Genomic DNA, 17,050 nt, shown 5'->3' on the forward strand with positions numbered 1-17,050 from the left:
CAGATAGATAGTTGGGTCCGGTCGGCCTGCCAGTCAGATAGTTGGGTCCAGTCGGGTCCAGTCGGCCTGCCAGTCAGATAGTTGGGTCCAGTCGGCCTGCCAGTCAGATAGCTGGGTCCAGTCGGCCTGCCAGTCAGATAGCTGGGTCCAGTCGGCCTGCCAGTCAGATAGGTGGGTGCAGCCAGATAACTAGGTCCGGCCAGACAGTTGGGTCAGGTCGGCCTGCCAGTCAGATAGGTAGGTCCGGTTGGCCGGCAAGACATGTAGGTCGCCTCTCGGGTGGCGCAGTGGTCTAAGGCACTGTATCGCTGTGCTAGCTGTTCCACTAGAGATTCTGGGTTCGAGTCCAGGCTCCGTCACAGCCGGGAGGCTCATGGGGCGGCACATAATTGGCCCAGCGTCGTCCGAGTTAGGCCGGCAGGGATATCCTTGTCTCATCGCGCACTAATGACTACAGTTGCGGGCCGGGCGCAGTGCACACTGACCAGGTTGCCAGGTGTACAATGTTTCCTCCGACACATTGGTGAGGCTGACTTCCAGGTTGGATGGGCAGTGTGTCAAGAAGCAGTGCGGCTTGTGTTTCAGAGGCCTTTGCCTCTCGAGTCCGTACGGGAGTTGCAGCGATGAGACAAGACTAACTAACTACCAATTGGATACCACGAAATTGCGGAGAAAAAAAAGAGGGTAAAATATATATATATATATATACCTAGTTTAGGTCCTGCCGGATATATATGTGTGGCCTGCGGGCCAGCCATATAGCTCGGTCCTGCTGGCCAGCCAGATAGTTAGGTCTGGTCTGTCAAATAGCTAGGTCCCTTCAGCAGGTAAGATAACTAAGTCTTGCCGGCCAGATATATAGGTGCGGCTGGCCAGTCAGATAGGTGGTGGCTACTTTGAAGAATCTCAAATGTAAAATATATTTAGATTTGTTTTGCACTTTTTTGGCTACTACATGATTCCATGTGTGTTTTCATAGTTTTGATGTCTTCACTATTACTCTACAATGCAGAAAATAGTTTAAAAATTAAAAATAAAAAACTTGAATGAGTAGGTGTGTCCGAACTTTTGACTGGTACTGTATGTATTGACGGCCTGCCAGAATGATAGGTAGGCCCGGCCTGCAGTCCTACCACATAGCTAGGTCCAGCCAGATGGGTAGGTCCGGGCGTCCAGACCAGCCAGATATGTAGGTCTGTCCGGGCCAGATATAGCAGTAAGGCTGGCCAGCCAGATAGGTAGGTACAGCAAGCCGGGCAGATCCAGTTGAAGTCGGAAGTTTACATACACTTATGTTGTCATTAAAACTTGTTTTTCAACCACTCCACAAATTTCTGGTTAACAAACTATAGTTTGGGTAAATCGGTTAGGAAATCTACTTCGTGCATGACACAAGTGAAAAAAAAATTGTTTACAGACAGACTATTACACTGTATCACAACTCCAATGGGTCAGAAGTTAAATACACTAAGTTGACTGTGCCTTTAAACAGCTTGGAAATTTCCAGAAAATGATGTCATGGCTATAGAAGCTTCTGCGCTTCTTGACATAATTTGAGTCAATTGGAGGTGTACCTGTGGATGTATTTCAAGGCCTACCTTCAAAATCTTGCCACTTTGCTTGACATCATGGGAAAATCAAAAGAAAATCAGCCAAGACCTCAGGAGTCTGCTTCATCCTTGGGAGCAATTTCCAAACGCCTGAAGGTACCACATTCATATGTACAAACAATAGTACGCAAGTACAGTGGGGCAGAATAGTATTTAGTTAGCCACCAATTGTGCAAGTTCTCCCACTTAAAAAGATAAGGCCTGTCATTTTCATCATAGGTACACTTCAACTATGACAGACAAAATGAGGGAAAAAAATCCAGAAAATCACATTGTAGGAATTTTAATGAATTTATTTGCAAATTATGGTTGAAAATAAGATTTGGTCAATAACAAGTTGCACAATACTTTGTTATATACCCTTTGTTGGCAATGACAGAGGTCAAACATTTTCTGTAAGTCGTCACAAGGTTTTCACACACTGTTGCTGGTATTTTGGCCCATTCCTCCATGCAGATCTCCTCTAGTGATGTTTTGGTGCTGTTGCTGGGCAACACGGACTTTCAACTCCGTCCAAAGATTTATGGGGTTGAGATCTGGAGACTGGCTAGGCCACTCCAGGACCTTAATGCTTATTACGAAGCCACTCCTTCATTGCCCGGGCGGTGTGTTTGGGATCATTGTCATGCTGAAAGACCCAGCCACGTTTCATCTTCAATGCCCTTGCTGATGGAAGGTTTTCACTCAAAATCTCACGATACATGGCCCCATTCATTCTTTCCTCTACAAGTATCAGTCGTCCTGCTCCCTTTGCAGAAAAACAGCCCCAAAGCATGATGTTTCCACCCCCATGCTTCACAGTAGGTATGGTGTTCTTTGGATGCAACTCAGCATTCTTTGTCCTCCAAACACAACGAGTTGAGTTTTTACCAAAAAGTTATATTTTGGTTTCATCTGACCATATGACATGCTAGGCCACTCCAGGACCTTCAAATGCTTCTTACGAAGCTACTCCTTCGTTGCCCGGGCGGTGTGTTTGGAATCATTGTCATGCTGAAAGACCCAGCCACGTTTTGTCTTCAATGCCCTTGCTGATGGTAGGCTTTGTTACTTTGGTCCCAGTTCTCTGCAGGTCATTCACTAGGTCCCCCCGTGTGGTTCTGGGACTTTTGCTCACCGTTCTTGTGATCATTTTGACCCCACGGGGTGAGCTCTTGCATGGAGCCTCAGATCAAGGGAGATTATCAGTGGTCTTGTATGGCTTCCATTTCCTAATAATTGCTCCCACAGTTGATTTCTTCAAACCATGCTGCTTACCCATTGCAGATTCAGTCTTCCCAGCCTGGTGCAGGTCTACAATTCTGTTTCTGGTGTCCTTTGACAGCTCTTTGGTCTTGGCCATAGTGGAGTTTGGAGTGTGACTGTTTGAGGTTGTGGACAGGTGTCTTTTATACTGATAACAAGTTCAAACAGGTGCCATTTAATACAGGTAACGAGTGGAGGACAGAGGAGCCTCAAAGGAGAAGTTACTGGTCTGCGAGAGCCAGAAATCTTTCGTTTGTAGGTGACCAAATACTTATTTTCCACCATAATTTGCAAATAAATTCATTAAAAATCCTACAGTGATTTTCAGGATTTTTTTTCTCAATTTGTCTGTCATAGTTGAAGTGAACCTATGATGAAAATTACAGGCCTCATCTTGTTAAGTGGGAGAACTTGCACAATTGGTGGCTGACTAAATACTTTTTTTGCCCCACTGTATAAACATCATGGGACCACACAGCCGTCGTACCGCTCAGGAAAGAGACGCATTCTGTCTCCTAGAGATGAACATACTTTAGTGTGAAAAGTGAAAATCAATCCCAGAACAGCAGCAAAGGACCTTGTGAAGATGCTGGAAGAAACAGGTACAAAAGTATCTATATCCACAGTAAAACGAGTTCTATATCGACATAACCTGAAAGGCTGCTCAGCATGGAAGAAACCACTGCTCCAAACCCGCCATAAAAAAGCCAAACTACGGTATGCAACTGCACATGGGGACAAAGATCATACTTTTTGGAGAAGTCCTCTGGTCTGATGAAAAACAAAAATAGAACTCTTGGCCATAATGACCATCGTTATGTTTGGATGAAAAGGGGGGGATGCTTGCAAGCCAAAGAACACCATCCCAACTGTGAAGCACGGGGGTGGCAGCATCATGTTGTGGGGGTGCTTTGCTGCAGGAGGGACTGGTGCACTTCACAAAATAGATGGCATCATGAGGGAGGAATATTATGTGGATATATTGAAGCAACATCTCAAGACATCAGTCAGGAAGTTAAAGCTTGATCGCAAATGGGTCTTCCAAATGGACAATGACCCCAAGTTGTGGCAAAAATGGCTTAAGGACAACAAAGTCAAGGTATTGGAGTGGCCATCACAAAGCCCCGACCTCAATCCTATAGAACATTTATGGGCAGAACTGAAAAAGCAAGGACGCCTACAAACCCGATTCAGATACACCAGCTCTGTCAGGAGGAATGAGCCAAAATCCACCCAATTTATTGTGGGAGCTTGTGGAAGGCTACCCAAAACATTTGACCCAAGTTAAACAATTTATAGGCAATGATACCAAATATTGAGTGTATGTAGTAAGGTCTGCTAAATGACTTAAATGTAAATGTATGTAAACTTCTGACCCACTGGGAATGTAATGAAAAAAATAAAATCTTAAATAAAATCACTACTATTATTCTGACATTTCACATTCTTAAAATAAAAAGTGGTGATCCTAACTGTCCTAAGACAGGGAATTTTACTAGGATTAAATGTCAGGAATTGTATGTTAACTTCCGACTTCAACTGTAGGTAGGTCCAGGACAGCCAGCCAGATACAGTGCATTCGTGAAGTATTCAGACCCCTTGATTTTTTTCCACATTTTGTCACATTACAGCCTTTTTCTAAAATTGATTACACCATTTTGTCCCTCATTAAACTACACACAATTCTCCATAATGACAAATTGAAAAACAGGTTTTTATAAATATTTGCAAATGTATTAAAAATTAAAAACATAAATACCTTATTTATGTAAGGAAATAACATATGCTATAAGACTCAAAATTTCCATTGATCATCCTTGACATGTGTCTACAACTTGATTGTGTCCACCTATGGTAGATTCAGTTGATTGGACATGATTTGGAAAGGCACACACCTTTCCAAATCACAGGAAAAGGATAGAGGGACAGATTAATGGCGCAAAGGACAGCGAGATCCTTGATGAAAACCTGTTCAAGAGCGATCAGGACCTCAGACTGGGGCAAAGGTTCATCTTCCAACAGGACAATGACCCTAAGCACACAGCCAAGACGATCCAGAAGTGGCTTCGGGACAAGTCTCCGAATGTCCTTGAGTGGCCCAGCCAGGGCCCGGACTTGAACTCGATCGAACATCTCTGGAGAGACCTGAAAATAGCTGTGCAGCAATGCTCCCCATCCAATCTGACAGAACATGAGAGGATCTGCAGAGAAGAATGGGAGAAACTCCCTAAATACAGGTGTGGCAAGCTTGTAGCATCATACCCAAGAAGACTTGAGGCTGTAATCGCTACCAAAGGTGCTTTAACAAAGTACTGAGTAAAGGGTCTGAATACTTACATAAATGTGATATCAGTTAATCTTTTATTAATATATTTGCAAAAATGTCCTAAAAACATTATGGGATATTGTGTGTAGATTGATGAGGGGGAAAACAATTTAATACATTTAAAAATAAGGCTGTAACGTAACAAAATTTGGATAAAGGGGTCTGAATACTTTCTAAATTCACTGTAGCTAGGTCCGGCTGGTAGGTAGGTCCAGATGGTCAGATAGCTAAGTCCGTCCGGTCAGCGATATAGTTAGGTCCGGCCAGCTGGTCACCTACAGCTGGCCGGCAGGTCCGGCCGGCCGGACCTAGGCCGGCCGGACCTAGGCCGGCCGGACCTAGGTCGGCGGACCTACAACCTCCTGGCCCGGCAGGACCTACCTACCTGGCCGGCCGGACCTACAACCTCCTGGCCAGCCGGACCTACAACCTCCTGGCCAGCCGGACCTATCTACCTGGCCGACTGGCTGGCCTTACCCATCTACCTGGCTGGACCAACCTACATTGCTGGCTGGACCTATCTTCCTGGCCTGCCGTCCCTACATTACATTACCAAAAGTATGTGGACTCCTGCTCGTCGAACATCTCATTACAAAGTCATTGGTAATAATATGGAGTTGGTCCCAACCCTGCTGCTATAAAGCCTCCACTCTTCTGGGAAGGCTTTCCACAAAATGTTGGAACTTTGTTGTGGGGACTTGCTGCCGTTCAGCCACAAGAGCATTAGTGAGGTCAGACACCGATGTTGGGCGATTAAGCCTGGCTCATAGACGGCTTTCCAATTCATCCCAAAAGGTGTTAGATCGGGTTGAGGTCAGGGCTCTGTGCAGGCCAGTTAAGTTATCCACACTGATCTCAACAAACCATTTCTGTATAGAACTTGTTTTGTGCACAGGGTTATTATCATGCTGAAACAGGAAAGGGCCTTCCCCAAACTGTTCCACAAGGTCGGAAGAACAGAATCATCTAAAAGGTCATTGCATACTGTAGTTTTAAGATTTTCCATCACTGGAACGAACAATGAAAAAAAGCCCCAGACCATTATCCTCCTCCACCAAACTTTACTGATGGTACTATGCATTCGGGCAGGTACTGTTCTCCTGGCATCCGCCAAACTCAGATTCATCCTTCGGACTGTCAGATAGTGAAGTGTGATTCATTACTCCAGACAGCGCGTTTCCATTGCTCCAGAGTCCATTGGCGGTGAGCTTTACACCATTCTAGCCAACCCCATGGCAATGCACATGGTCATCTTAAGCGTGTGTGCTCGGCCATAGAAACCCATTTCATAAAGCTCCCAACGAACAGTTATTGTGCTGACATTGCTTCCAAAGGCAGTTTGGAATTCACTAGAGTGTTGCAACCGAGAACAGACAATTATTACACGCTACACGATTTAGAACTCAGCAGTCCAGTTTCTATGAGCTTGTGTGGCCTACGAGTCATGAAATAAACGTGGTTGCATGAAGATAATGTAAACGTGTGAAAAGTCATTTCCAATACCCTCTTTTCCAGGACAAACATACCATACGAGTCTAACATATTTATTCACACAAAACACATTTTTTTTAGTAAGGCAACAATATATACAGACAATGATTTATATATGAATACCATACGTACAGTTGAAGTCGGAAGTTTACATACACCTTAGCCAAATACATTTAAACTCAATTTTTTCCAAATTCCTGACATTTAATCCTAGTAAAAATTCCCTGTCTTAGGTCAGTTAGGATCACCACTTTATTTTAAGATTGTGAAATGTCATAATAATAGTAGAGAGAATGATTTATTTAAGCTTTTATTTTTTTCATCACATTCCCAGTGGGTCAGAAGTTTACATACACTCAATTAGTATTTGGTAGCATTGCCTTTAAATTGTTTAACTTGGGTCAAACATTTCAGGTAGCTTCCCACAACAAGTTTGCAGGAATGGGCCAAAATTCACCTGACAGAGCTGGTGTAATGGAGTCAGGTTTGTAAGGCCTCCTTGCTCGCACATGCTTTTTCAGTTCTGCCCACACATTTTCTATAGGATTGAGGTCATGGCTTTGTAATGGCTACTCCAATACCATGACTCTGTTGTCCTTAAGCCATTTTGCCACAACTTTGGAAGTATGCTTGGGGTCATTGTCCATTTGGAAGACCCATTTGCGACCAAGCTTTAACTTCCTAACTGATGTCTAACTAATGCTTCAATATATCCACATAATTGTCCTTCCTCATGATGCCATCTATTTTGTGAAGTGCACCAGTCCCTCTTGCAGCAAAGCACCCCCACAACATGATGCTCCCACCCCCGCGCTTCACGGTTGGGATGGTGTTCTTCGGCTTGCAAGCATCCCCCTTTTTCTTCCAAACATAACGATGGTCATTATTGCCAACAGCTCCATTTTTGTTTCATCAGACCAGAGGACATTTCTCCAAAAAGTACAATCTTTGTCCCCATGTGCAGTTGCAAACCGTAGTCTGGCTGTTTTATGGAGGTTTTGGAGCAGTGGCTTCTTCCTTGCTGAGCGGCCTTTCAGGTTATGTCAATATAGGACTCGTTTTACTATGGATGTAGATACTTTTGTACTGGTTTCCTCCAGCATCTTCACAAGGTCCTTTGCTGTTGTTCTGGGATTGATTTGCACTTCTTGCACTAAAGTACGTTCATCTCTAAGAGATCGAACAAGTCTCCCTCCTGAGCGGTATGACGGCTGCATGGTCCCATGGTGTTTATACTTGTGTACTATTGTTTGTGCAGATGAATGTGGTACCTTCAGGCGTTTGGAAATTGTCTACCATTTCTTTTCTGAGGTCTTGGCTGAATTGTTTTGATTTCCCCATGATGTCAAGCAGAGAGGCACTGAGTTTGAAGGTAGACCTTGAAATACACCCACAGATACACCTCCAATTGACTCAAATGATGTCAATTAGCCTATCAGAAGCTTCTAAAGCCATGACATCATTTTCTGGAATTTTCCAAGCTGTTCAAAGGCACAGTCAACTTAGTGTATGTAGACTTCTGACCCACTGGATTTGTGATACAGTGAATTACAAGTGAAATAATCTGTCTGTAAACAATTGTTGGAAAAATGACCTGTGTCATGCATAAAGTAGATGTCCTAACTGACTTTCCAAAACTATAGTTTGTTAACAAGAAATTTGTGGTGTGGTTGAAAAACGAGTTTTAATGATTCCAACCTAAGTGTATGTAAACTGCCGACTTCAACTGTAAATGTATTTCATGACTAACATGTCATTCACTAACAGCACTAGCCTGAACACGGTCATGGTTTAGCATGTCATGTTAAAGAGTACCTAATGCTTAAGCCTCTTCAGAAGTCTCCATACTGTTGGGGTGTCCATTAGCAAGATGACTTTTGTTCAATGTGGCATTTTGTAGAATTCTTTAAGCAGCTACAAGCTTTTGACAGTGATGTCTTTGACATAACATCCCTTTTAGATTGTGTACTATGAACAATGGGACATCAAATATCAGAACCCTTTTACAAATAACTTGCAATACAAGACCACTGAATCCTATTAATTTACGTACAGTGTAACCAAACTCCAATAGCATATACTGAGCACATTTCTTGTTACTTTCATCAGCAGTGCAAGATACAACAAAAACACATTATTCAATATTTGACACCTTGACCATTGAGGATTCATGTTACGAGGCATTTTGGCCATCTCCTAACCTAATAATTCCAGAGGATATGTGACTTCAGAGTGTTTGCGTGGTGAAAGGTCCATTTTGTTTAGTGTTAAATGTCTCCACATACAGATCACCATTTGGCAACTGAGTTTGACTGTGCAAAGTATAATAATTATAGAAGACAAACATGTGATAAGCCATCAAATGGCTTACTGCTTTCTCTGATACCTCTGTCAGTTTAATACCTAGCTCAATCTTTTGTGCCCTAAACCACCATATTTTAAAGTCAAATTAGTAGGTTGCTAGAACGTTAATGTTCCTTCTCTTCAAAGCTGAGTCTGAGTTCACAGTCATTTACAAAAATATAATCAGATTCTGCATAACAAACATCAATAATATTGATTAGTAGTGAATTAGAGGATGAGCAGACACGGGAGTGGCTTGAATAGACCCTGGGTCGTGATGTGTTAGTTCAAACAGATCTGGTTCTATTGTTATGACGATGCATGAAGCAATATTGGGGCTCAGCTGTAATTGTTCAAAACACACAGAGCTTATTTAACAAAAACAGTTGGTATGGCCATGAAGTGATGAATTATGAAACAAAATATTAACTTTCAGGTTCGTATCAAGCATGTACCATAACGGTGATTTTTTCTATTTTTAAATACAATGGAACATTTTGTTGTCTGGTGTTACGTAGCCTGCCTGGATTATTTGTGGGCAGTTGGATTTTAGAGTATCAGACAAGTGATGTTGATTTCAAGATTAAGTGGCTAGGGGATGAGTGGTTTCCTTCGTCTTATTACACACAAATACACACACGCAACCGTGCCCCACACACACACCGACACAAATACGGCCCAGCTCTCTCACACAAACCGGCCTTACACACACCCCTCAGCCGTAGTTGTAGGTGAAGTTGTAAGTGCTGGGCTCTTTTGGAACAGGGGGAGGGGCTTCGGGTATGGCGATGTTCTCCAGGTCCAGGAGGCGGAGCTTCATCTCCATGGAGATGAGCGTGTCCAGGTCGCTGTGGGTGAGGTCACTGCCCATCTCTCGGCCCAGCAACGCACACAGCCCATCAGTCCAGACACAGTACTGCTCAGTGCAGGCAAGCACATGCACGCACACAACACACAAAGCAAATAGAGAGCACGGGTCAAATAACAGACAGTACATTTGCGGTATGCCCTCACATACAACGCAGATCATGTCTTCAGAGTTATTAATTCTGAGGGGTTAAACATGCCGTTCACCTCATATTTGTTGGGGGCCACAAAGTTGAGGTTCTCATCAGGATCGTACAGGACGGAGAAGGCCAGCTCTAAAACCTCCTACCCAAACAAGAGAGCACACCTCATGTTCAAACCTCTAATATAAACATCATACAGTGCACTAGGATGGATTTCCTCGCATCCTCTCCTCGGTCCTCTCCTCGCCTCCTTTTTGAAAAAGGTAATCGAGGAGAGGAGATAAGGAAACGTGAAAACAAATGGGCTTGTATGAAATGAGACTCGTCCATTGGCACATTATCAGACAAATGACGTTTACAGGAGGTGGAATCCCAAAACATGTGTAAAGAGATAAAAATAAATGTAGCTAGTTGTGCTATTTTATAGATAAAAGGATAAGTGTATGTAACCGGTGTGAAATGGCTCGCTAGTTAGCAGAGTGCGCTAGTAGTGTTTCAATCAGCGACGTCACTTGCTCTGAGACCTTGGAGTAGTTGTTTCACTTGCTCTGCAAGTGCCGCGGCTTTTAGTGGAGTGAATAGTACCGATGCTTCATGGAAGGCAGTTGATGTGTTCAGAGGGTTCCTGGTTCAAGCCCAGGCCGGGGCAAGGAGAGGGACAGAAGCAACACGGTTACATATAGCTTTTAAATGTGTACATGCTTTTCTCATCTGGGAAAACAGCTGTTTTAAAGGGGATGTGGCAGAACTCAAAAGTCTTCCCGCAGTAGGATACACCGGAGTACCCTCCGCTGGAGATGGCAATCGAGAAGAGGAGCAAAGTCCTCCGTTGGCATATTAACGAACTGACACTCATACATATGGAGACCACTTATTGGTTTCCAGGTCACGTAGGAGAGGACGGAGGAGTGAGAAACTCCCTAGATACTCCATAAACATTGAGCTGAAGAAGTCATGCTAACAGACATCACACCAACAGGTCTATGTCCCAAATTGCACCCTATATCCAAGTAGTGCAGTATATAGGGAATAGGTTACCATTTGAGATGCACTCTGCTGATAAGAGGCCACAGTAGCCTACCTTGTTTTGTTTCAGTGCACTCTTCTCCTTCATGTGGGGGCAGTCCTTCCCCGTCACCACAGACTTGATATCAGACACGGGGACTGAAGGGGAAGACGACAAAGAGCAGGAAATTAAGACGAGATGAACAGGCATTTATCGAAGTCAACCACTGCACAGTTCCACTGACCTAGGTGTGATGTGGATCAGTCAGTGTCAGTCGTAACACTTGACTGGATCGTCTGCCCTCCAGACGACAAGTGAATCTGTGCAACATCAGCTCAGAGCTAATGCCTCTCCATGTTCATTGAGACTTCACCTGATTAGCTTGCCTTTTGATAGGCAACCTCACTCGAATCTCAAATAGTCACGATTGCACAGGTCACGGTGACCCCATCACTGAGAGTGAGTGGGGGGAGACACAGAGTTGCAACCAGGAGACTCACTCTTGTCGGTGAGCAGCTCAAGGGGCACTTCCCCCTGCGGAGACTCGTCCAGATCTCCATAGTGCAGCACCTTGTGGTTCAGAGACAGACGGCAGAACCAGAACTTCTCTGAGGAGGACAAAAGATGACGGCAGTGAAAAAAAAAACACAGAAACGTAGTGCTCAGCAAATATTCAAAAGCGTATCTTGTTGCAGGTGCGTAGGAATAATGCTTTTTAAAAAGAAAACCCGCACACTGCTCTTGCTCCTATCACTTTGTTTATTTAAGTGTGTGTACCCACCTTGTCTGCGGCGGTTGCCCAGCTTGCGGAAGCAGCTTCCCTCACACAGGCGGTTGAGCCTCTGCTGCTTGATCAGCTCCAGGATCTCTGGCTGAATCCTCTCGCGTAGCTCACTGCAACACAACACTCACATAGGTCTGGTAGCATTGAACAGCAACCAAAACACACACGCGCTAACTAACCTATATTGTTCATGGGGCGGCAGAGTAGCCTAGTGGTTAGAGTGTTGGACTAGTAACCGAAAGGTTGCAAGTTCAAATCCCCGAGCTGACAAGGTACAAATCTGTCATTCTGCCCCTGAACAGGCAGTTAACCCACTGTTCCTAGGCCGTTATTGAAAATAAGAATTTGTTCTTAACTGACTTGCCTAGTAAAATAAAAGTTAAAAAAAAAAAAATTTTGAGCAGGGTGGGAATCAACTCCATTTCAATTCAGTCAATTCAGAACGTAAACTGAAATTCCAATTTTCCTGAATGCTTTTCAATGAGAAAAAAAAGTGTAATTGAAATTTCAGTGTTCCACAGAGCCCCTTTAGTGGTCATGGTGGAGAAAGAAAAAAAACAGCCAGGCTAATCCGGTCCAATTGTTTTTTATCCATTCCCTCTAGATTTTGTATTTGTTCCCTTCCGTTCACAGATTAATTTTTTTCATCGCCTTATGTAGGCTACCATGACAGCCCCACATGGCCAATAATTATATTTAGGCTGCAATATGTTAAATTTAGTCAATTACATGCTTCAAATGGTGATGATCACTGACCATTCAATAGCTTATTTCCAGTTTCAGTGTTTCCATATGCCTCCGAGTCATATGGGCAAATAATAGGTAACGGGCGTACAAAACCCCTCAGGGTGCAAATACGGTGCAGTGATGAGCTCTCATCCCTAGGCAAGAATTCCATCTGGCTATGCTTCATGTCCTTCGCATCCCTAGGCAAGAATTCCATCTGGCTATGCTTCATGTCCTTCGCTGTTCTATATCTGTATTCTGGAAGAGTTCTTTAGCTACCTGGTTTGCATCGTAAACATGCATCATCCAGTTGACTGCTAGTGAGGCTCCTGGCTTTTCAGGCTACTGAAATGACCTAGCCTACTTCATGGGTTTTGCACACCCATTACCTATTTGCCCATATGACTCGGAGGCATATGAAAACACTGAAACTGGAAATAAGCTATTGAATGGTCAGTGATCATCACCATTTGAAGCATGTAATTGACTAAATAGAATTATAGTTAGGCTGCAATATGTTATCGGCCATGTGGGGCTGTCATGGTAGCCTACATGAGGAGAATGCTGTTTTTAGGCTTAGAGCTACACAAATCAGGAATAAACTGAGGGAACGAATAAAGAATCAGAAGAAATTGATTTTAAAAAACAAGGGAATGGATTAGCCTGGCAGTTTTTTTCTCCACCTTGACCCCTAAGGGGCTCCATAGTTTCCTTCCTGAATTTAAATGGAATTGACCCTAATCCTGTCATACAGTACCATGAAACTTTTGAAATGAAAACAAAGTCTGAAGAGAGGCTAAAATACTGACACGAGGGGTTAAACCCAAACACAAAGGCAGACTAATCTGATGGACAAAGTCAAAAAGTTAACGTGGATGTGGGACTGACATAATGGGTGGTGACTGGAAGTCGTCCTGGCTCATCCTCTCAGACTGGCGCAGACGCAGGATCTCAGAGTAGCTGAGGCCTCGCAGTTTACCCTTCAGATGGTCCAGGGACGAGGGCTTCATGGCCAGAGCCCGGGTGATCTGCTCCCGAACCACCTGCATCACCTGGCCAACCAATGGGTTAACAACCAGAGTCAAACATTTAGTGAAAACCCTGATACATTAAGGCAGCTTAGCTGTCAAAACATTGGCACTTGTTACATTACATTGAAGCCATGCGAGTTATCAGCTTTTCCTTTACCAACCAGAGTCAACCAGATAAACAAAGTGAGATGGATCGGAGTCATTAATGGCCTAAGTCCTAAGTAACCAAGTGATCAACTGACTCCGGTAGATGAACTCTGACCTTGTTGAAGTCCTCAGCCGTGGCCCTCATCTCCTTCCAGGTCTTGTTGAGCAGTTGGATGCAGACGCAGAAGAACTCCTCCCACGCCCGGTCGTGAGTAAAGAACATGGGGTGGTAGTCGTTGCAGCCCTCGTTGGCTGGAGAGAAGGAACACACACACACACACACACACACCATCGAATACTTATTATAATGCATGAGGTTGTCCTGAAAAATTATACATCAGTTATCCCTCTGAGGATACAAGTACATTAAAAAATGAATGAGGTTGGCCACTCTGATTAACTTGGACAAGACCCAAAAAGATTGAGGCTTCCTTGAATGCCACGTCAGCCTTACAGCCATCGTAATGTGTGGTGTCCATCGGCGAGAAGTGTACTCACGCAATTCTCCCACTTGTAGTATCTCACACAGCATACGAGTGAGCTCGATGGCACAGCGACCAAAAGGACACTCGTGTTTGTCCTCGCGGCTGCTGTTCTCCAGAACAATCTGATGTGGGTGACACACACATATATATGGTCACACTCGGGAAAACTCAAGTGCTACCATTTGAAATATAAAATGTATTTGTTCAGAACTTTGTCACAGAAAACCTTCACTGGAGAGTGTGGTACAGGCTCTGTCTTAAAATGTCACACACACCCTGATGTAGGTGTCCTGGTGCAGCTTGGCCAGGTAGAGCATGTTGTCCAGGGCCAGCATCCCTGGAGGGGTCTGCGTGAAGTCCATGGCAGGGTTCACATGGTTCTGGAGAAACAACCGACAGGTGAGTCAATGACAAGGACAGACCCATAGCAATCCGTTTTAACACATCCACTCACACTCCGACCCAAACAACCCATCTAGAGAGCAGTTACACAGATGAAAGCAACCCACTAGCTGGACTCACAGTGAAGCCCAACATCTTGTAGTCCTTGGTGTACATGGCCTTTCTCTTCTCCGTGCCACTGGGGTCGTTTTCCCCGTCAAAAGCAATCCTGCGCAACTCGAAAATGATGTCCCTCTGGGCCTGGAAATGGATGAGCGCAGAACTTAAAAACATCAAACGGTATGAGGGTGAAAAGGGTTGAGGTGAAAGACTCAGGGAATGCAAAAAGAAAAACTGCTTCTGGTTGTTTTACCTGGTCGCTGGGATCCATCTTAGTCATCATGCGTTCCTCCAGAAGGTTAAAGGTCAGTACCTGCAGCACGTAGAGCTGGTGCGCCATCTCGGCTTTGATTGGTCTGTTGCCTCTGATAACGTGCTGCGAGAGATGACACACATATTAGGAGCAGCAGCACCTCTCCATCTGTACTGTTTAGAAATCATCATGTTATTATGAAGGGCTGTTTGGTTGTGACTGGTTATCTAAGACAAGTACACTCAGGCTTTCCCCGAAACTCACATTGAGGATGATGGACCGTAGGTGTTTCTGGGCCAGGGTGCTCGCCATCTCCTGAGAGGGAAATAGACAAATACAGTGAGCCTCAAAAGCAAGGCCAGTATGGAACAGCTAGTCAATAATCTTACTACCAGACAACAATATCAAAAGGCTCATTTGAGGAAAGGCTCACAGTCAAATCACTAGGCCCTGGATGGGTTCATAACTGTTACAATTCCATATTTATTGTGTCTGTGTGTGTGTGTGGGGGGGGGGGGGTCACATCATCAGATGTCATCATCAGTGAGACGTCTAATAGTGCAGAATGCAGCTGCTACCACTATAGGGACCCAGAGTTACTATGACAAGATTGCATACTGTATTCTTCCCCACTGACTTCATCTGAGTGGATTGAACTATGAGGGTGGCAGCCCATGGTTCTCTATGGATCAGAGGGAAGAGGGGGCGGAGAGGATGGAGCGAAGGATTGTGGGATGAAGTGTACTCACAGTGAGCCGCTGGTCCAGGGGGTTATTATGCTCTTCCTGAGAGGGGGTGGATTGGGAGGGGTTCCCGGTGATGGCAATGGCAATGGAATCAAATAGTGCACACTTATACATGGTTCACAAGATACAGGCATACATCACAAGATACAGCATGCACAGTAACAGCATGGTACAGCACGATATGGCATGGCAACACGGAGCACAGTACAGTACGTGACATGACACAGCGATGTCCTTGAGCGGATTGCGGGGGAGCCGGATCATGGTCATAAATAATTCGTACACTGCAAATTGACCTCAAGAATCCCAAACAGATATAGCATGACAAAAACAGAATAATTTCAAACCTTGATAACATTTGGATACAATCACATAGGCCTTTGCCTCTCTCTATTAATGGGAATACTTGGGAACAGATTTCCTAGATTTCTTGATGATTTTAGCGAAAACTAGAATAAAAAATATATACTTTTTTTTATAATACTTTGTTTTTGCTCACAAAATTTGGGGGTCAAATAAAATTGGGCCAGCGGGCTGGAACCCTGCTCTAGAGGCTAATTGAGAGAGCTCAGGCTGACACCATGAAGCATGAAATCCTCCCCTCCACCCTCTCAGGGCTGGTCGTCTCAGGGACTGCACAGGAACGACTTTGGGAAACCTTGTTTTAGGTTATTGTCCTGCTGAAAAGTACATTTATCCCCCAGTGTCTGGTGGAAAGCAGACTGATCCAGGTTTTCCGCTAGGATTTAGCCTGTGCTTAGCACCATAGTTAATTTTTTTATCCCCCCCCCCCAGTCCTTAACAATTACAAACATACCCATAACATAATGCAGCCACCTACGCTTGAAAATATGGAGTGGTACTCAGTAATGTGTTGGATTTGGCCCAAACATAACATATTGTATACAGGACAAAAATGTAATTACTTTCGGTGACTTGTTGCCAACAGGATGAATGTTTTGGAATATTTGTATTCTGTACAGGCTTCCTTATTTTCACTCTGTCAATTAGGTTAGTGTGGGGGATTAACTACAATGTTGTTGATCCATCATCAGTTCTCCAATCACAGCCATTAAACTCTGTTTTAAAGTCACCATTAGCCTCATGGTGAAATCGGTGAGATGTTTCCTTCCTCTCTGGCAAACTGAGTTAGGTAGGATTCCTGTATCTTTATAGTGACTGGGTGTATTGATACACCATCCAAAGAGTAATTAATAACTTCATCATTCTCAAAGGGGTAATTCACTGTCTGCATTTGTTTTGTTTTTTACTCATCTACCAATATATTCCCTTCTTAGCAAGGCATTGGAAAACCTCCCTGGTCTTTGTGGTTGAAATTCACTGCT

The 17,050-nt window shown here is 44.1% G+C and overlaps 1 protein-coding gene across 6 annotated transcripts in view; it reads right to left on the minus strand.

Moving 5' to 3' along the window:
* Positions 1-8,281: 8,281 nt before the first annotated feature.
* Positions 8,282-17,050, minus strand: part of LOC124003803 (engulfment and cell motility protein 2-like) — a 36,082-nt gene continuing 27,313 nt past the window's right edge. For 4 of the 6 annotated variants that reach the window (XM_046312379.1, XM_046312380.1, XM_046312377.1 and 1 more), the window contains 13 exons: positions 15,708-15,743; positions 15,223-15,273; positions 14,959-15,081; positions 14,727-14,846; positions 14,480-14,584; positions 14,218-14,326; positions 13,835-13,971; positions 13,430-13,593; positions 11,813-11,925; positions 11,532-11,639; positions 11,107-11,189; positions 10,090-10,167; positions 8,282-9,931 (listed from right to left, as the gene is read on the minus strand). In XM_046312379.1, coding sequence (XP_046168335.1) covers positions 9,731-9,931; positions 10,090-10,167; positions 11,107-11,189; positions 11,532-11,639; positions 11,813-11,925; positions 13,430-13,593; positions 13,835-13,971; positions 14,218-14,326; positions 14,480-14,584; positions 14,727-14,846; positions 14,959-15,081; positions 15,223-15,273; positions 15,708-15,743 — 1,428 coding nt within the window. In that variant the 3' untranslated portion in view covers positions 8,282-9,730. The remainder of the gene's footprint in view (positions 9,932-10,089; positions 10,168-11,106; positions 11,190-11,531; positions 11,640-11,812; positions 11,926-13,429; positions 13,594-13,834; positions 13,972-14,217; positions 14,327-14,479; positions 14,585-14,726; positions 14,847-14,958; positions 15,082-15,222; positions 15,274-15,707; positions 15,744-17,050) is intronic. The other 2 variants (XM_046312383.1, XM_046312382.1) reach the window with 1 other exon arrangement.

Source organism: Oncorhynchus gorbuscha, linkage group LG18, assembly GCF_021184085.1.
Source record: "Oncorhynchus gorbuscha isolate QuinsamMale2020 ecotype Even-year linkage group LG18, OgorEven_v1.0, whole genome shotgun sequence".
Lineage (NCBI taxonomy): Eukaryota > Metazoa > Chordata > Actinopteri > Salmoniformes > Salmonidae > Oncorhynchus > Oncorhynchus gorbuscha.